The 21,018-nt window shown below is 42.7% G+C and overlaps 1 protein-coding gene across 4 annotated transcripts in view; it reads right to left on the minus strand.

Annotated features, from left to right (window-relative positions):
- The window catches only part of ncoa2 (nuclear receptor coactivator 2), a 54,047-nt gene that overhangs the window by 20,340 nt on the left and 12,689 nt on the right, over positions 1 to 21,018 (minus strand). For all 4 annotated transcript variants that reach the window (XM_007554579.2, XM_016672680.1, XM_016672679.1 and 1 more), the window contains exons 3-10: positions 18,640 to 18,812; positions 13,077 to 13,180; positions 7,898 to 8,075; positions 6,391 to 6,573; positions 4,820 to 4,921; positions 3,702 to 3,842; positions 3,062 to 3,209; positions 820 to 2,140 (exon numbers count right to left, since the gene is read on the minus strand). In XM_007554579.2, the coding sequence (XP_007554641.1) occupies positions 820 to 2,140; positions 3,062 to 3,209; positions 3,702 to 3,842; positions 4,820 to 4,921; positions 6,391 to 6,573; positions 7,898 to 8,075; positions 13,077 to 13,180; positions 18,640 to 18,812 (2,350 nt within the window). The remainder of the gene's footprint in view (positions 1 to 819; positions 2,141 to 3,061; positions 3,210 to 3,701; positions 3,843 to 4,819; positions 4,922 to 6,390; positions 6,574 to 7,897; positions 8,076 to 13,076; positions 13,181 to 18,639; positions 18,813 to 21,018) is intronic.

Genomic DNA, 21,018 nt, shown 5'->3' on the forward strand with positions numbered 1-21,018 from the left:
AATAAAGCCCAGGCGCGGCAGATTCACTGGAGAAGACGAAACTCTAAAATGCGAGGAGAAGGAGGAAGTTTTCACACCCCGTGCGAAGAACACATTGCGTGAGGGTCGCGCATTTTATTGGCCTTCTACGTAATAAATCGACACAGACTGAAGAATTGAGAAGTTGACATGGCGGATAAAACCTGAAAAGTTTGACGTGCATTTGTATTATTTTAGAATATATGGTAGGGCTGCAACCAACTATCTTATTTATCAATTATTCTATCAACTATTCAGACGATTAATCGATTAATCTGCTAAAAAAAAGCATTCTTTCGATTATTTAAAAAAATACTAACATGCAAAGAGCTCAGCACATTCTGCTCAACTTCACACAAAAATAGTTTTATTGATGTTATATGGTATGTTGATTTTTTTAAATTAACGAATTAATAAATGCATACTTTTCCTTTTGTTCTAGGTAGAACATAATTTCAGACAGGGTTTTTTTTTTTATCTTAAATGAAAAATTTATATATTTTTTGTACAATTTTAGATTAATTACTGCTCCAAGTATTTATTCTTTCAGCAAATTGCCTTTTTCCGAGTCTATATATTCCAGCTAACGATTAATCACTTACCAAATTGAATGCCGGTTATATCTCTAATCGATTATCACCATTAATCGTTTCAGCCATAACATACATCACCCACTTCCTCTTCACAAAAACAGCTCAAGCTCAGTCTGGTTAATCAGAGAGCTGCCGACGTGTGTGTGTGTACATAAACAAGAACGCAAACAGACCCACAGCAGAGGTAATGTTTTCTTCAAACACTGACCTGCTCGGCCCGATCGTATCCGGCGTCCGGCTTCTCCACCTTGACCTGGGGGTGTTCCTTGGCCTTCACCTCCCCGGGCTCCAGCTTAGAGACCTTGTCCTTCATTACAGTGTCATCCTTATCCAGTAGATAGCGCAGCAGTGCATTGTCCTTCTTCTTGGGGCTCAACGGCTCCTGCTTGGGAGTGATTTCTGCCCCCGACGACGGGTTCCCAGCACCTTGTGATTGGTCCTGGCCCAGCTCCTTGCCTGTAGCCTCAGCGGTGAGCTTGGCCAGGTCTACAGGGGATGTACTGTTCTGGAGCAATTGGTGGAGGATTTTGTGTTTTTCTTTGAGCGAGGTGGCGTGAGTGCTCCCGACCGCGTGGCCACCTCGGGCCCCGGCGCCGGCCTGGTCCTTTCCCTCTCCTCCGCCGCCCGGCGAAAGGGGCGTCTCCAGGGGTTCCGGTTTGGTGGTGAGAAGCTGCAGTAGCTTGGTGTTGCCCTTGTTGTCGTGGAGGCGGCTGTGGGCGTCATGAGCGTCCAAGGACCCCTCCCGCTCCTCCTTGGGCTCCGTTTGGTTGCCCTCGGCCTGAGCGTGTACCTGATTCACCTCCGAGTGAGTGCCGAAGTCTCCCGCTCCGCCAGCGATGCTCGAGCTCCCTCCGAATTTTGACATCATGTGAGGGTTTACACCTGATCCCGGCGTGACCCCGGCTGGGGAGCCTATCTTCCGGTCAGGGGAGCCCAGTGTGTGTGCGTGCGAGGGCCCGTGCCCCACACCGTGGCACTCACTGAGGGCCTGCAGAGCGGACAGAGAGCTGCTAGTGTAGCTGTTAGAATGGGCGCTGCCCGCGCTTCCAGGGCCGCTGCTGCACATCCCGACAGGAGAGGGCGACTGCAGGCCCCCGGCTACACGGGGGCTCCCCGCGCCCCCTGGGCTGCCCCGGTGCCTTGGCGACAGCATAGAGTTCTGCTGAGGCGGGTGGGGCCCCCCAGCTGGACTGGGGCTGGCACGAGAAGGGCTGTTCATCCTCCAGTTGGGGCCCTGCTGCGGCAGCTGCATGCCCCCGGTGTAGTTGGGGTGTGGAGGGGGGCAGCCAAAGCGGTAGCCCTGCATGTGGCCCCCCATGGCTGCTGGCTCCCTGGGGCCGGCGGGGCCCGGGGGAGAGAAAGGCGTGCTGTTGCTGCTGATCGTAGTGTCTTGGCCCTGAAGCCCCAAACCGGGCAAACCGCACGGGGTCGGTGGAGTCATGGAGGGAGTGGAGGGGTTCATCGGTTTGGGGGTCATCCCCGTTTCCTGTCCACCCATGTCCTGACCCATTCCACACACCGGGTGCTCTCTGAATGAACAGATAGAGAAATGTCTCAATTATTAAACTTTCAGACAATAATAAACAAAACAAAAAACAACAGAGTGAGAAATGAGAAGTTACATCTCTGCAAGTATTTTTGATGCAATCTAAAAAAAAAAAAAAAAGAAATGAGATCCGAGTAGGAACACTTCACTGACACACTGGGTAACTTCTGCACCAGCTTATCACAGGTATAAATCTTAATATCAACTAACTTCACGGAGGATAAATGTAGTCATGAAGGGATAATCAGCCGTTTCATGTCCTCCTTGCTGTCACTTTACCCCAAGTGTCTTTAATGGATTGGGACTCAAAATACAAGAAATTAAGCAAAACAAAAAAAATAAAAAAATCTCCACTTTGTTTCACAAAATACCAACCCAAAACCGTTAAATGTAACTGTGAACGGAGACCGTAAAAGAAGTGAGTGTCGTATGTAAAAAAAAATAAATACCGATGTACGCAACAGCTGTGCTTTATTTGGAATCTCTGCCGTCATTAACTTTGTGTCGAGCTGCGTCGCTTTCCTGGAATAAATCGCATTAAGATCTATTGCTGTAATTAACTTTTGTGCATACTCTTGTCTTTTTCCTCAATAGATGGAGACACTGCTCATTCATAAAACCGGCGATCCAAAGTGCTTTACAGGAAATCAAATGAAAGACATTAAAATTGCCAAAACCTTGAAGCTCGCTTGAAACGTCCAACACTTTAAAGAATTGCATGAAAGCATAAACACGTTAAAATGGCCGTTATTATCTCTTCATGTCACATTTCAGTCACGGATTTGGCCCTGGAGGTGGAAATTCAGTGCATAAGCAGTTGTGTAGAGCATAAACAGGCTAAAACACTCCAGCAAATTCTAAGATTAGTTTCCTTTCTGACAGATGTGTAGATACGGAGACGTACCTCTGTAGGAGGTGCAGGGACATGTAGAGCTGGGGTTCGTTAGTGGCAGATGAGCGCACCAGTTTGCTCTTGGTGTGGGCAGAAACGATGGTTCCATCAGAGAGGGAGAACCGGTAGATTGGACTGAACGCTTGACCGTGGCGGAGAACTGTAGACACAGCAGGCTTCACGTCAGCAAGCACACAAATTTTTTTTTATTTTCTGGAATAAGATAAAACACATGTGTTCCTGCTGGTTCCAGTGTTAGAGTAGATTGATGGATCATCCAAGGACTGAAGTTCATGGTTGGCTGCTTTTTGTTGCAATTCATTCAAATATTTAATATTTAAAGCCTTTTGTTTCCCTCCAGAGCCTTGAACTTCTTTCCCCTCTTCGAAACATCTAAAACAAACTTCAAAGTCCTTTATTATGACCTGATATGACAAACAAACATGGAAGCAGTGTACCGTTGAAGTTACAGGTTTAACCATTTCACCGTTTGTCTTTCAGCTTTACGTGTCCAGATACATTTCTGCCCATTCACCTTTAGAATACAGTTCAAGGTCAGTTATACTGGTTGGAAAAGCCTCCATCCGACTATTTACATTGAATTTAATGACGTATTTCTGCAACCAACTGTGAAGGTGTGTAAAATAATAACCTTCTTGCTGGTGTCTCTTGGCAAAGGATATCTCCCCGTCGTTCTGCAGGTGGAACCTCTGGATGCAGCGCCGTACTAGATCCTCCCAGCCTGGCTTCATGGACGCTCGCAGTAGACTCGTGTCCAGTGACGTAATCTTACCTAGTCGCAAAGGAGGACGTTACGGTAGCTGCAGGTGTACGGAATTATAAACTTCTGCCTCCCGACCCAAACTGGCTGCTAGATTTTAACGAGAATTTCAGGTCGAATAAAAGTCACCGTTTTGCCACCTGGTTTAACAAGTACGTCCAGGATATTTGTGTCGACACAGGCAATCGCTCGCAGCGGTGCGACACTTGTCCCTCAAGTATGTGCCATTTGAAATGGAAGCAACAGACCACTTAAGGGCTGACAAACTCTCTCCTGCTTGACTGACAGCTACATGGACCAGCTTGTCACAGTAGCAATAACAGGAGCCATTTACAGCAATACATCACATCTAACAATCACCAAGGCGTCAAAAAAAAAAAGGAACTACAGAGGCAGACTGGCAGCTTACGTGGTGTTTTGCTTAATTCTAAGGGGGGGGTTTCAAACTACGTGTCCTAAACGCCACAAATGAAGGTGATTGTCGCGCTCTGTGTGGCGCTAACGGACAGCTCGGTAAGTAGAGGCTTCCATTCATGCGCACCTACGGAAGCCTGGGTGGGAAACTACAGGAAATTACTATATGTCGCTGACTAACCATGAAGGTGTGTGTTGTTTTTTCTGATGTGGTTGTGGGTGTGCATACCACACAAACGGCATTAGTACATCAGAGGCCAGGTGACGCGCGCACAGCTGCGTGCGTGTATGCAACAGTTTTTCTTTTCACCTCCCACAGTGCAGACAAGAAGGGTGGCTGCAGCCAGCTAGTCCAATCCTAACGGGGTCTTTTGTATGATGCCTAAATACTTAGCAGCGATGTCTGCCGATTTGTGGAGAGTTTGAAATTTCTTTCAACACAAAGGCAGTCTATTTTTTATTTTATTTTATTTTTCGTTTGTTTTACTCAACCTAAACAAGTATTAAATCGGATGCAAATTATCTCCGATCTCCATGCGTCAGTTTGTAGCTGCCGTCCGTCTGATTCCCTGTACCTTGCAGGTCCTGGCGAGTGGTGAAGCTCTCATGCGTGGGAAGCATGGGCCTTTCCTTCGTGGGCACCCTCCGAGCCACGCAGATCAGGCACGACTGGAAGTCTGAGCAGAAAGAAAAATAAATAAATAAAGAAGAAGAAGAAGAGAGCGAATAAACGTCAGGAACAAAGGACAAGGTGGAGGATGGAACAAAGAGGACGAGGATAAAACATGAGAGACGAAGAGGGAGTGAGAGGGGAGGACAAGGGGGGCGTAAAGGATAGAGACAGAGGGAGGGAGTGATAATGAAATGCATGTTATTCCCAGGCAGCATAATTAATACAGTTATTAATGAGCGTGGGGATCAGGGCTCCGCTCCTTTAGCGAGGAGCAGCTATTGCTGGCGAGGGAAATGATGTAGTGTGACCTTTCGGAGGAGTCTGAGTGACTTGATAAGTGTTTGCGTCCGCACCTCCGTCTGGTCCCGGCTAAAGCGCCGTCACGCACTCATCGCGCCTCCTCCTGCCCCAACACGGCTCAGTAATGACAGTCTTCTTTGGCGAACGTAAAAATAAAAAATGACTTCGCCAATTCGACTGCTTGGGTGACCCCAAAAAGTCTGCGGTCCAACTTTTTTGTGAGCCAATAATATCCACAATCCCTCATGTTCCTCGCAGAGATGTGTGCCACAGGCTATCACACACACACACACACACACACACACACACACGTATAGAACCTCATGGGAGGTCTGGCCATCAAAGATCTTAATCGCTATTAATTCCACCCCCCCCCCATTTCCCTTCTTTCTGTTTCTGTCTGTGGCGAATTCCTCTAACTGTAACCGCCGATCGTGCTGTGGTGCTCAAATGCCCCAAATCATTCACACACCTTCAGCCAGCGATGTTCTCATGTTAGCCGGAAAACAGCTGGCAACATTAGCCTTTTATGTCGGGTGGTTCATAGTGCTAGGCTAATGAAAGCGTTTCTGGTTGGAGGTCATGTAAAGAACGCTCGTGTAATGCAGTAGAAACAAAGGGGCCCGATCTAGTAAAGTCAACGTAAACAGAGAAGACGGGGTTTTTTTTCTTTAAAGATGTGTCCTCTGTTGCCGTACACCGATTTCTAGGTGATGGACACAAATCTGTGTCCTTTCAGTTTTCAAAGGTCGGAATTTTAGCAGTCAGAAGAAAAACGACTTGAAACTAAAATAGGCATCGAGTTTGAAACCACAATCCAATCCAACGCTGGAGTTTGAATGTGTTCACTGTTCGGTTGTGCTGCTGCATCGTTATTTGCTTTGAGCACATCTGCATCAGGCTTCATAAGTTGTTACGAATTTGCTAAGTACGCAACGTGCTCTGTTACAAATGTAGAAAAAAAAAAAAAAAGTAGCCATAGCTACTTTTTCTATTTATGGCAACTTCCAAACAAGTAAGAAATATGCAGATATGTCAAAAATGTTACGCTAAATTAATTAAAAAAAACAACAAAAAAAACATTTTGTCCAAGGTTGTTTTATAAGGTCACTACTTTAGTGTCAACTGATCCTCCTATCCATCTCTTCCCCACTTCCCTCCCCGCTTCCATACCGTCTCCTTCCTCCTTGATGGACTTGGGTTCTGACACTGCAAAACACTGCATGGTCTCATATTTCTGCTGCTGGGGATCGTGCGACTCGTCCTGGTTCTCGCTGTGCGGGTTCACCAGCATTCGGCAGTTGAACGTGTGGCTGTTCCTCCTCGGACCCTCGCTGGACCACGGGACGCCATTGACTGCCGGAGAGAGAGAGAGAGAGAGAGAGAGAGAGAGAGGAAAGAGAGAGGAAGAGAGGTGAGGCAAAGGAGACTTTTATAGTCTGTGAGAGGGTGAGGGTGGTGGTGGGGGGGGACACTTTTCCCTGCGACTGAAAGTGAACGGTGAAACATGAAGCATGCAAAGAGCGAGCCAAGAGGAGGCGAGCGCGCTGCAAGTGGAAGACATAATGAGAGCAACGCAGGGAGAATGAAGGCAGAGGAAGTGCGAAAAAAAGAGGAGAGCTGTTGCTGGGTAGAGATCAGTTTTAATGAGCAGTTGGAACCCTGAGCCATCCATCCACAGCAGTGCATCACAGCCAGGCCTCCATATGCACGTCCTCCCAAAACATCACTGCCCATCTTTCTTCTCCTGTCCAACACTTACACAGGCACGAAATAACTCACTCAGAAACACACAACGCACGCATACACGCACGCACGCCCGGCCAGCTAGATAAAAAAAAAGACATGTATAGGCCAAACTCATTTCTTTCTAGCAAACTCCCATCACACTCCATCTGGTTTGTGATCTCATTCAGTGCATTGATAATCTCCCAGTAACTGGGCCACAGCCCAGTGATCATTTCCAGGGTACTCTGCTCTGCGCAGCTCTCCCACCCAGATGGCTGGGTAACTCAGACCTCAATCCAGATCACCAGCAGAGGAGGACTCGGAGCTCCTGACGCGATGCGGTGGCGGCAAAGCTCACCTTATGGGAAGTGAAGCCGTACGGGTTAATTTGACGGAACGAGATGATGGGGTGGGGGGAGGGAATTCCTGAGCTAAGCTGAGGATTGCACAAACAGTTGTAATGTTTACATTAAATAAGCACAAAGCATAACTTCAATGGGTGGGCTAGAAAGTATGGGAAATTGAGAACAAGAAAAGAGGATCTCGATAGGGGTGTGCAGCAGAGAACGAGAGAAAAACATTAAAAAAAAAAGTGAAGAGAAGGGGAAGGAAGGGCACGAAATGAGAATGTAGGAAGAGCATTATGCTGCTGACAGGAGAGAGAAGCCAAAAAAGGAAGTTAATTAGCTGAAAAGCGAGGGAGGATGAGGAGAAGAGTGAGAGGAAAAAGTCTGGGCTGAGCATCAGCAAAACAGAAAAAGAAGAACCTTTAGGATCTTTGCACACTGCAATTTTTTTTTTTTTTTTTTTTTACAAGCCAGCTTTCAGGCACTGAAAAACCACCGTAAACATTTAAATCACAACGACATGGCTAATAAAAAGCACCAGGTGACGCAAGGGAGACGGAGCGGAGGCAGAATTCGTTGGCAGGGAGAATAAGCCGAGGGCTAACCGAGGGATTTAGGCAGCAGGTTCTTGATGAACTCGGCGTGATCGCCGACGTGCAGCACGCTGTACACGCTGGTGTTCATCAGCTCCTCCTGGTTGTAGCGCAGGTACTGGGTCACGTTCTCAGACACGAACACGATGTTGCCCTCCATGTTCACCACGAAGAAGAAGCCGTCGAGGGCCTGGAGGGGCAAAGAGGCGGTTTAGAGTTTGTTTACAAAGTTCCTCCTCACAAAAAAAAAAAAAACACAATTCATGAATAATTAGGATTTTATTTGTGCAGCAATCACCCTCATTAATCAGAATATGTTAATAACCCTGCTGCAAGTGGCCTAAAGGGGGAATATCACCGATTAATATGCTCTCCCTTTTCTCAGACAAGGGAAAGCTGCAACTTTAATTTATTGATGCAAGTAATTGTGTTTTTCTTCAGATCTACCGGGTTTTAATCTCTATCATTTAGTATGGAACGCATTAAAGAACAGCAGATACTATGTAAATATTCTCTGAAGTCTGAGAAGCCGGTATAAATATATGTCTCCATTTATTTTCTGCCAAGGAAACGTGTAAAGAAAAATAGTACAATGTAAAATGAAACACATTGAAAAAGTTCTAAAAGTAAAGTTGAAACATGTCAAAAATGAACAAAGTAATTTTTGACCTTTATGGAAAAGTTGCAGTAAAACCATTTTTTTTTTAAATCCAGATTTAAAGAAGCCAACAAATTCTGGGACATTTCAGGTTGGAGCAGAGGAGCAGAGAGACTAAATGATGCTTCCTCTAATTTAATTCTGGTCATAGCTCCTAAAGGGGGGGATCAAAGGGGTCTAGATAGTTAATACTGTAAAAGATAAGCCTATACCTTATAGACCAATATGAAAACAGAATCTATCATTTTACAGACATGCAGCCGTTTAAGTTTATTTTCGTGGTGTGTGCCTGATTGTTTTTTTTTTTTTATCCATAAAGACACAAATACATTTAAGTGTCCCGAGAAAGCAGCCTTGAGAAAGTCCAAATATAATATTTCTCATTCATATGTAAAAACACACAAAAGATTACAGATCAAGCTTCTATTTAAAAGCTCTCCACACCAAACTAATGCAAGAAAAGGAGCTAATAATGACACAAAGGCCGTTTAAGACCAAACCGCTTGATTAGAAATTAGCCCTGCCAAGACGTTTGCGTCTGTGGTGAAATGGCAGGAGAGTGGTGTACGGCAAAGACAAAACCTCATATAGTGAAGCAACTGTAGCGAGCATCATTCCGCCTGCCACCAAAATGTTCAAACAAGATGAGTGGCTTACTATTCTAATTTAAGCTAATTTAATTTGCACTTGCAATTTTGCTTTGTTTTATCATGCCTTTTAATTTGCATGAAGGACCAATTGAAACTTTTATCCAATTTGTCCTAAATACACGGCTAGTTATTGTCTGACATTTAGCCCATAGAGGAGCAAAATGTGGCAGAAAGCTTTTAAACCGTTTAGCAAAATTAACTAAAGAGGCTCCTTCCTAATATGGGAGATTTCTTTATTTTTATTAAGAAAAACCAGAAAGCAACATTTGAACTATCTGCCATTTTCCGTTGTACCGTACCCGTAACGGCCCATGACCTAAAAGTGGAGTACACGCTGAACCCTCATTTATGTTTAAACGCCTACTCTGTTATTTGTATGTTATTACACTATGCTTACAGAAAAACCACTGGTACATACAATTAGTACCAGCTAAAAAGAAAAAAAAAAACAAGCTGAACATCAGTGAAGCTGATAAAAGCAGAATAAACCCATGTGGCTGATTAAAGTATAAGAAGGAGGAGCAGCACTTAATTGAAAGAACACAGCCCCAGGTCAGCCATTACACACAAGCTGGTGTCAATTAGGCCATCAAATCACCTACAGCCTTCAGGAACAGAACACTGGCGCTTGTAAAGCCGGTGCCACGACAGAACCGAAGACATCTGCTCTTCATCTGTGCTTAATCGATCGCTACGGTTAAACTGAACAACCGTCAAACTTTTCAGCGCGACATTTATTGTCGTTCCTGAAAACGGCTACAGAACCACACAGTCCAACAGCCCCACGGACAACATGTTAAGGTTCGCTGAACCTTTTCCATCTGATCCAAGATTACAGCGTGATGGAGGTTCTCCCTCGCCTGCTCTGACACTTCCTAATCTAAAAACAAACTCAAAGCTACCTCATCCATCAGTGCATTAACTGGGCCTGCTCCAAAATGCAACGTGGTTGTGCAAGTCCATCCTGTGTGAGGAAAGAGCATGGACTGGACAGGATAAACATTGCGTCGTGCCAACTCTAATGCTCCTCCAGACACTGTTGCTCAACGCCGTTAGCCAATACTTTTAATTTACAGTGCCCTCCTTAAATATACACTGGAGAGACGGCTGAGCCAATACGAGTCGATGTGTTCCAAACGGCAACTTTGGGAATAATTGTACAATTCCTGCTCCCAGCTCTATTTACTTGTGAACAATAACTGCAGGCTATATATTGCTGCAACGTAACATTAATAGTTTTTGGTAATGACTGAAAAAAAAAGAAAAAAATGTTATAGACATCATCAAGAATAAAGAGCAAAAGCCATGTCAAAGTATTCGTAGGAAGTTGAGATTTTGGAGATTTTTGTCATGTCCGAACCAAATATTTTATGCTTCACTGGGATTTTATGTGAAAGATCAACAGAAAAGGAGCAAATAATTTAGGGTTTCTGCAGTTTTCACCAACTCAAATTTAAGACTTTAAGACCTATTTAAGGCCATTATGAATAAATAAAAAAAAGAAGGGGGAAAAAACAGTATAGGATAAACAAGATTAAATAGTTCAGCCACAACAAAATTTAACACCTGTGATGAAAGTATTTAAAAGTAATATGAAACAAAATAATAATTTGGTGTGCATTTGTACTCAGGACCCCTTGAGTTAATACTTTGCACAACCACCTTTCCCTACAAATACAGCAGAAAATCTTTTGGTATACATTTCATTCCACTGATTTGCAAACCCATGAAAAAAAAATAAAATAAAAATATTAGTATCTTCTAAGAAATCAAAGATTCCTGCAACAGTATGCCTCCCCCATCATGCTTCCCTGCATTGGGTTGGTTTATCCAGAAAGATGAGCATCAGGTTTGAAGAAAAGCAAAAAATGTTGCTCTCATCTGCCCAGAGTGTCTTAATCAACATACAGACCAGACTAAGGATTACAAAATCCACTTCACAACTCCATGTGTTGAATAGTCACATGCAATCCCAGCAAAATGCATTGAAGTTTGTGGTTGTGACACAAAATCGGGAAAAGAAGATACGAGTGCTTTTTAGGGCACCGTATACATAACAGTGACGTGACGTAATGAATCTCTCCACAGAAGGTTAAAAGAGCAGCACAATGTTTCCCCACACTCCTCTCCATCCCTCTGTGTTTGGAGAGCAAAGAGTCTCAGAGGGGCAGGGTGGGGGGGAGGAGGAGAAGAGGTGGGGATGTGTGTTTCTGCTGCCGGCCTTTCTCTCCTCTGAACGGCCTGTAATGAGCCCAGGATCGCGGAAGGGATCGCGGCTCGGAGCGGAGCTGGTGTGAATGGCCTATCGCCGTGTTTTGGGGACTGCTGACAGATGGGAAAGCTCGCAGGCTGCGCTGGGCTATATTTAGCCGCGAGTTAGTGTGTCGATTCAGTGACGCTGGACCAGGAGAGCTATAAATATTCCATGACAGGACGGATCTAGAGGCGAAAGAAGAGGGAAGAAGTGGGAGAGCTGGGGGGGGCGGAGCGCGGGAGATCTGAGCGAGGCGGGGAGGGCGGAAATGGGTGAGAGGACGGACTCAATGGACTGATTCATTCGATGAGCTGTTGCTTTCTTTCCCATTATACGTAAGCACTTCTGAGGCTCTCCGTTGTACAACCGGGCCATTGCTCAGCTTGGTGATTTACAGCCAATCAGGGGCGGATACAAGATGCTGGCAGCTTTAGCCTCACACAGCTACACTCTGACATAATCACTACTGGCACAGCTGCGATTGTTCTCCGTGAATGGTGCTCTTCGGTAGACATCAATCATAATTTCAAGAGGTGGGTTGACCTGTGGTGGAGTATTTCACTTAGTGTGACACTATTAAGTGGAGTGTATGATGAAACCTGAGTGCAATTTGATCTCGGTGTGAATACAGATGTTCTGTGGAGACGTGATCATCAGGGTTAAAGTTCTGGAGAAGTATTAAGGAGGGTTTAGGTCGGACGCATCATCTTTACGTTGAAAGAGTAAAACAAGGCAACGCCGTTCACAAACTGACAGGTTGGGCAAGGAGAGCTTTATATATTTATTTATTTATTTATTTTGAAGCTGCCAAGAAGACCGTGGTAATTGTGGAGGAGTTGCAGGTGGGAGAATCTGATCACAGGACAACTATTTGTCAATCTCTCCATAAATCTGACAATAACGGAATGATGGCGAGAAGAACATCACTTTTTGTCGTTTGAGGCACAACAGACGTGTGGAAGGAGACGGCCTACTAACAGGAAATCAAGACTGAACTTCTTAACCTACGGATGCAGCTAAACTCAGGACAACCCTGTAGGTAAAGCTTTTAGGGGCTGCAAAAGACTTAATGCTGGCTTGGAAGTATTCCTTCTTGTGGGACAGTAACTCTAAACATGCAACATGAATTACAATGGAATGACTTGGATTACTGATCCTCAGAACCCCCCATCTTGCATGTTGTAGGGGTTTTCCTGCTGTGCCTCAAGCCTGACTTAAATGTGTGATTAACAGGCTTTTGCAGCATATTATAGCTTACTGTGGAGGCAATACAGTCATTTGAGAAATACCTAAACCATAAAGAACAGTGGATTTCTGAGGAATAGGCTTGAAAAACACTGGTTTATTTTAGAGATTATTACTGTGTTTAAATAGCCTAGTTAATAATCGATTGTAAGACTAGAAAAGTACAATCTAAGTTATTGCGCAAAGAATAAAGTCCACATTTTAATCTCTTAATGTGTGAGAGACATGCACCAAAAGTTTATATGTAATGAATATTAAAAAAATAATCTCAATAAAAACACTGGGAAGTTTAAAAGGTAATGTGACAAAAATATTAAAAGGAAATGGCAAGGCATTGCAAATGACATCATGATGAATGAAAAAACACAAACGCAATCCACCCACCTCCAGCATCATTGGTCCCAAGGCGTCTTTGTCAATCACACTTTGGCCTGTTGATGAGACATCAGCCTTCTGCACCTCCTCCTCGTTTGCTGCTGCAGCCTTTTCTGTGATCAGATAAATCAATAAGACAAACTTAAAAGCCACAAATCGGGATCCAATGCAACAAGTTCATAATGCAGAGGGAGGGGGAAAAAAAACAACAACAAAAAAACAAAAAACACAACACCACCACCACAAAGACTAAACTTAGAGGTCACCGAGAAGAAGCACGAGCAAACGATTCTGCATTTCCCCCTGCAGTCGACCCACATACTTTAAAGAGGTCACTGGCTGACAGGGATTTTAACAAGTATCCATCTGGTAACAAAGCAAACACATTCGGTCCCTTTGTGAAAACATGCGGCCGGCCGTGGCTCCAGCCCAAGCGCACCGCGGCAAACAGAGTGAAAGGTTGCTGTAAACGAGCGTGTCAGAGCGCACGACTGCCACACTGGTGACAGACACACCCGTCATGTGCAAAAAAAAAAGAAAAAAAAGAAAAAAAAAGGGGCTATTATGGAACAGGGAGAATGTGTAAACAAGTCATGTACAAAATAGGAGAACAAATTGTTCCCATGAAGGGCAGAACATTTTTACTTATCCAATACCACAAACAAACTTAATCATGTTATCATCAATAATATGAAACTAGATTAAGCTATCTAAAGCTCAAAAGTTAGCTTTTCAAAATACGTCCAACAAATTTAGGAAATTCATCAAATGAGAGAAAAAAAATTTATTTTCTTGCAACAGAACAGATTTCAAGATTATACTGTGTTTGCACAATACGTTCAGCAACATATTAATACGTTCAGCAACATATTAATATATTAATATGTTGCTGAACCCTAACCCTAACCCTAACCCTAATTTACCAGTGACTAGGAGAAAACTAATTCAATAGAATTTAGAGATGCATAGAGAAATGGGACGGTGACCAAAACTGGTGGACTTTTAGCGTGGTCGACCGACCGACGCTTTCAACATCACTGGCGGTCTAAAATGAAGTCAGATGAAACACGGGGATGCATGAATCAATTTTAAATAAACTTCCCTATGATATCTGTAGACGTACTCTTTATGAAGGCTGTGATAGAGTGAGCGAGAGCAATACCATAAGTAAATAAATAACGGGAAGGGTGAACAGAGTTGGTTTCCAACCTCTGCCTACCAGATCTGGGAATATTAGGTGGAGCTGAGTTGAGGTAAGGAAGCATATTCTCCAATTTAACGCTTCCTCCCCAAGTTGTGTTCAGGACAAAAAGAGTAATATTGGCCAATATCGACGTTGGTGCTGATACACAGTGTATGCCTGCTAAAAACATACCTATGTTAATTAATGCAACAAATAAAAAAAACAAAAACGTATATATTAAAAGAAACACAATATATTGTCGCCAATGCACCAGGTTAATTGACACACTAGTAATGCTTGTATAATTTCTTTTTTCAGTCATACCTTGCGAGTCACAAGCTGAAAATTTCAGGAAACTTTTCCCTAAGGAAACCCTGCTGTTTCAGCAATGCTAGCCAGGCTAATCACTAGTAGGAGATGTTATTATAGCTGGTTAAAAATGTTAACTAAATGGTCAAAAATCCAGGTTTAAAAAAAATAAATAAATAAATCACACTTCTAATTGGCGGATTTGTTAACATTTTAAAATGGCACGGATATAGAAACGTACAAAAATTCCAAGACCCAAACCCTTAAAAACCACCAAACATTTCATTTAAATTTGAACAATTAAGAGATTCCTCTCAGCTTTGGTAACTAAAATAAGGAGTTATGTCTTTGCCCATGTGACTGGGTTAATAAACATGCAGAGAGGCCTTATGTTCATAGCGTAGGCTGCCCTACTTTCCAAGCAGACGATGAGAGGCGGAATATGAGTGGGCTGTTCGGGGGGGTGTTGGGGAGGGGTGGATGAGGGGGCACATTTAACGGGCGCACCATGCCAAGGAGAGAGCTGACCATATGGTGACAAAAGATTGTGGTGAGAAGCAAACAGAATCACGCTCTTCCTTTTTATGGGTATGGATGTGTGAAAGTTGACACGAATGCAGGTTTCCCTCTGCGCTGTGGGTTTGTGCAACAGCCCACAGACAAGTATTAATCTTTTCCAGCATTAATGATCCGTGCATCAGCAGGACCTCTCCAGGCCCAGTGGGGTCCTGCAGACCAACACAGCTGCCCTGAGTGCAGACCCATCACTCACTGTCATGGCCGCCTTCCCTGGCTCTCCGTCTCTCTGCAGAAGTGTGGCACTGTGCCACGGATAGCAGGAGCAATTGATCACTTAAAAGGATTGTGTAACGTATTAACAACTACATCATAAACCGGCGAGACAGGGCACCATATACGCTTTACTAGCTCATGAATTTATAGAGCAGTGGTGCTTTTTCTCTTGTCTTTTTTTATTGTGCAACGTTGCCCATTAGCAGATAATGCAAAGTCCTATCATTATTATTATTAGTTTTGTTATTGGTTTTTCAACTATGGATTGGTGTTGAACTTTTTTTTTCTGTTAATGCCATTGTCATTTGAATTTTGCATCGAATCTGATTGTCTTTCATACAAAAAATTTGAGAATTAGAAAGGTAAAGCGTCACAAACAAAAGCAAACGATATATTCAAGGGAGAATATCCTTTTCCACACTGCTGTATTTATCCGGTTATGGACTAACAAGGCAGAGAAAAAGTAAGAGAACATAATTTATCTCAGCTTAAACAACAGGGTTTTAATGTACAGCCGAAGGTAGGAGGAGAATTATTATTTAAGACCCCACTCATTCAGTCACAATGAGATTTCCTTCATTTTCAGTATTTTTTGGTAGGAGATTGACCTGTCTGAGTTACAACTGATCTGCAACCTAATGTCACAAGATGCTTTCAAATTTTACCTAAGAATATTTTTTTTTTCTTACATGAAATCAGGTGAGAAAATTCCTTTCAGTGTTAATCATTACACCGAAGAGGGAATCGGTTCATCTACTAATTACTACTATTACTTTGAGCTCATAACATTGTGGCTGGATGCAACCCCAAACTTCCTCTTTGGTTGACCTTACGCAGCTCATATCCTCAAACCTCAGAAACTTGTAGTTGAATCTACAGCGTCAAAGCACATAAACATGCAAAAAACCTCCCTTAAATATATGCCAACATGCATATTTTCCTATCTACACACACACACACAAACTGAATTAAGGGATCATTTACTCCATTAGCATAATATCACACTGGATACCTTTGAAACTTCAGACCTTGAATTTGAGTATAGTTATTTAGTAGTTAAAAACAGGCTCACTATGTTCACTTTTTACAGCATCATTAGTGTCGCATTTACTTGCACCCCTGTCAACAGAAAAGCATTTAGCACACAGTCTTCTACCGTTTCCTGGTTTTTGAGAACAAGACTAGAGCGCGATCTACAATTTCATACTAGGTCTTCTAATACCACCGTCTCTTCAGCTCGACTCAAATAGGTGTTATAGGTGTTTAGAAAGCAAACAGTACAAAAAAGCAATAAGAAATTGTGTATAAGACGGTTGTGAAATATAGAAACTTAAAAAAATTCTGTCAATACAGGTGTGAATACATTTTTTCTTAAACTTTGAAAGATCATGAGGTCATATCATTGTTATTATTTTTGCTTTACCCCTTAAAGCTGCCTCCACAACAAATCTCTATCTCAACATCTCAGCAGGAAGAGAAAGAGACCCACAGCATCACAGATCCCCTACTGTACTAAACAGTGTGCATGACGTGCTTTTCCACATATTCGCCCTTCGTTTCCCACTAGACCCACATGTAGTGTTTGTTGCCTGAAAGCTCAGTCCTCGTCTCGCCTCAAAGCAAACGGTTCTAGCGAAGGTAAGTGTAGAGTCTGGGAAACGGCACATTCAGACCAGCGACGGTGGAACAGGAGATGTTTTCTCCCACAGCGCCTTCGGATAAGCCTTGCTTTAGACTAAGTGACCCCTGACCAGCCCAATCTTGAAGTACTTCTCTAATTATAAGCTTGGAAATTTCTTTTGCTTCCTTTTCCGCCCTCCTTATGATGTGTTGGGTGGTAAAATACACTTAGGGCCTTATCCGGCTTATTTTAGAGTTTCTGCAAGTATCTTTAAATTTGAGACTTTTTATTCCAGTGTGGTAGAAATTTTACTTTACTTACAGGTGCATCTTAAAATAGAATATCACTTAAAAAAAAAAGAAGCTGGTGTAATAATACCTTGGTTGTTCAAGTGATTAAACAAATAAATCACACTAACAGATTTCTCAAAATGGTACAAGAAAGCAATGGACAAATGTCAAGAGTTAAAATGACCACTGGGTGTATTTAAGACCTTTAATCTTAAAATTAAGGTTCTTACAAGTCGGACGTTTTAGGATCACGCCAAAACTATCCTATTTTTTTCACAATATGTCGTTTAAGCTCGCCACGTCTGACTATAGATGTATGTGGATTCAAGCAGGTAGCGCTTTTATTGCACCCATTTTCTCACCTTGATAAATATATAACACATCTGCCTTCCATAAAAGGCATGTTTTCTTGCCTTTCCCATGTTGAAGTGTGACTAGAAGAAATGGGCCTGTGCTCTACCAGGAAAACAGGAAACAGAAAGACATCCTTATAAAATTATAAAGGCAAGTATGCAACACAAATGATTCAGGTTCTCTTACTTAATAAGAGGGACGCAAAAACATATGCATGGTAATCTCCCTACTAAACTTATGCAGCTGAATTAAGTGGTTGATTTTTTTTCCCTTAGAATTTTCACACACAACGATTACACTATTGGACCAAAAAAGAATTTAAAGCTTTTTGCAAACCTTTGTCAAGAAAAAAATAAATAAAAAAAAAGAGAGAGACTTTTGAATTTAACTGCACTTTTCACAGGAAAAGATGCATCACTGACATCTGACACAACCCTTCCATAGAGTGAGAAATGAAGTGCAGTTAAAAGAACCTAAGGCATTCCTTCAAAGCACAACGTTCGGCATCTATAAGCAGCTATAAAAAGATTCCCCTGCCTGACCACCGGCCAGTAGAGGACAGAGAGGAAGAGGATGAGCCAGCCCTTCGTTTGCTTTGCTCCGTGTGAATGTAGCAGGCTTGATGTGGAATAGGATTTTTGTTTTGCTTTAGTCACTTTTACATAGCAGACGTACGAGTCAAATAAAATACAGTGACATTATCAACAGGTTTGATTTGTGCATCTTAAAAAGGCCAAGTTTTTATTTTTTTAAATAAGATATTCTGGCACCCTTTCTCAAAAGCAAAGACCAAGCTAATATCTGTCTCTAAATTTACAACAGGAGAACATTTTAGCTTTGCAACAACCTTACTTAATCGTCTAGCAACATGTTTTTTTTGCTACGAGCTGTAAATTCAAAATGTTCGATGTAGCCCTGAACAAGCTTTCACTTTTATCATTTCATTTTTTTATCATGTTTTTTTTTTTTTTTTTTTGCAGTTTATTCAGAATGCAGACGGCACGACCAGACTGTCACTCGTACCTTGCTCCTTTATTTGCCTGATCTGTTTCACAGTTTCCTTCAGGATTGCACATTTGTCAGGTTTGACGTTGAAGTTGTCGATGTCGTTGAAGTTGGCGAAGATCAGCTCGGCGAGCTCTTCGATATACTTGTTCTCGTGCTCGCGGTTGCGCTTCTCGTTGCTCCGCTTGGGACTGCAGAGACATAAAAACAACGAGAGGGGAAAACTAAAAAAAAAAAAAAAAAAAGCAATGGGGGACCAATGTTGGGGAAAATTACAAAACTATCAATTTTTTTTTTTTTTATTAAAAAAAGATCACTTAGGTGGCTAATTTATCTTTTCTTTTAAATCACAACACTAAACAAAAAAGATACAAGCATTTTCAACAGCGAAGAAATGACACCGTCCTTTCCTAAATCCCGGTGTTACCCTCCTGGGTTGGAATAACTTTGAGTGAGTTGCTCCTTGAAGACATCTGCCAGTGTCTCCCACTCTTCACTTGAAGCTGTGAAGTGTTTGAATTGTTTCAAGCCACAGCATCTCAAAAGAATAAATATCTGGACTATACTCCATTCCAGGACCTCCCATCTGTTAATTTTGAACTGGCCCAGATCCGCTGCAGCAAAGGATCTCCACAAGACAATTCTTCCACCTCCATACTTTACAGTTTACATGAAGCTCGTCTCCGCTAATGAATTTGGATTATTCTTAAGATACTGGTGTCTAAATAATTCAGTGTTGGATTCGTCTGTCCAAAGAACATTGCTCCAAAAGCCATCGGTCTTTCTCTTGTTTAGCTCTGGCAATATTTAAGCTAGGTTTGCAGTTGATGCACTGAACTAGGACAGAGGCAGTATGCGATAAACGTGCCAGCCCCGCCCAGTCGTGTTGGCGCGACTCCTGGTCCTTTCACTCAAACTGGACAATCTGGAATGCTCTCTTGCAGAGCAGGTTCACCTGCACTGACATGTATAGGAACTCTCTATCATGGCTCCCGTTGGAGAATACCGCACCAAAGTATGCATCACGTATATAGGCCACACCGCTCGCTCGGCTCGCGTGCGCTCAATGGGAACCTCTAAAAGCACGACTGCAACTCGGCCTTAAGTCCGTTTTTCTTGACGAGCAAACATTGCCTCTGCTGAACTCTCTTTCTGATCGTACAGGAATGCACTTTCATATCAACAACGGCAAGAGTTGCTGTAAGTCTAATGATGACACTTTACATGTAAGGCTCGTCACTATCTGGGTCACATACGCCTATGGCTGTTTTAAATGATTATTTTAGTAATCAAGTAATCAACTGATTGTTCTGAGCATCTAGTAGCTACTTAAAGAAACATATGACAGAGAAAATGCTAGTCAACAATTCAGTTCCTATTTAAGAAAACACATTTAAGACACACTTAAATACAGTATGATTCAATAAAACTCTTAGTCTCATTATTTCACAAATTAAAAAGCAAACTTAAAAAAGAGGCATTGCCTTTTTGTAACACTTCACTTTCAGTCTCGAGTTTGAAGTATGAAAAAGCTTCTTTTTTTTTTACACATATTTCTAATCTATTTTTTATTGTTTTTTCACATCGTTATTCTCCTTGATCAGTAAGTACAACAAGTGAGAAAATGGAGCTTGAAGATATTAATACAAGCTAAAAATGGGGAGAGTAATAAGTCGGCGGAGCACAAAGTATGTTAAACTGACAGCAGTTTAACGTAATATGCCAAGTTTACTTTGATCTCAGGCCTCTAAAGTTAATTAGTCGGGTTGAATCAGGCTCTGACACGACGTTTACAGGCTCGATCAAGTTGGTTTTGATTGTTTCAGGCCCAACCTACACCTTCATTTTCCTGCTGACGTGTTGCCGCATTGTGGAGGCGCCATTGGAAAGCTTTCTGTGCCTCTCCATCTCCCTCCATAGCTGCTAATAGCACTTAGCATTCTTCATCAGCTCATTAAAGCGCTGCACACCACACACATAAAGTTTAAAAACAAAACAAAACAAAAAAAATCATATGATTACAGTGCACTAAAAAGTAATCATAATTGAACGATGCGTCAAGGAATTCTAATAATCAAGGTACTCGAATAGCTTTCATGAATCGTTTCAGCCCTACACAGTACTGTGTGCTCCTATGGTTCAACCTCAAGTCTGTCAATGTGGTTGTGTTGGTCGCTTCGGTATTTATAAGCGCACCCAAACTGATGCCCAAGATGGTCACTGTGGTTAAGGGTCAGGACTGCAATCAGGCCGTCCCATCCTCTCCACTCTAAATCGCTGTGTGAACAAAGGCTGATAGAGCTCAGTCCACGAGAGTGGATTCATGTGAAGGCCACTGACTGCAGAATCTCATCTCTGTATCCCTCTACATTGAGATTTCCACCTGGAGCGACGAGC

The sequence above is a fragment of the Poecilia formosa genome, unplaced genomic scaffold (assembly GCF_000485575.1).
Source record: "Poecilia formosa unplaced genomic scaffold, Poecilia_formosa-5.1.2 Scaffold64, whole genome shotgun sequence".
NCBI classification, from domain to species: Eukaryota; Metazoa; Chordata; class Actinopteri; order Cyprinodontiformes; family Poeciliidae; genus Poecilia; species Poecilia formosa.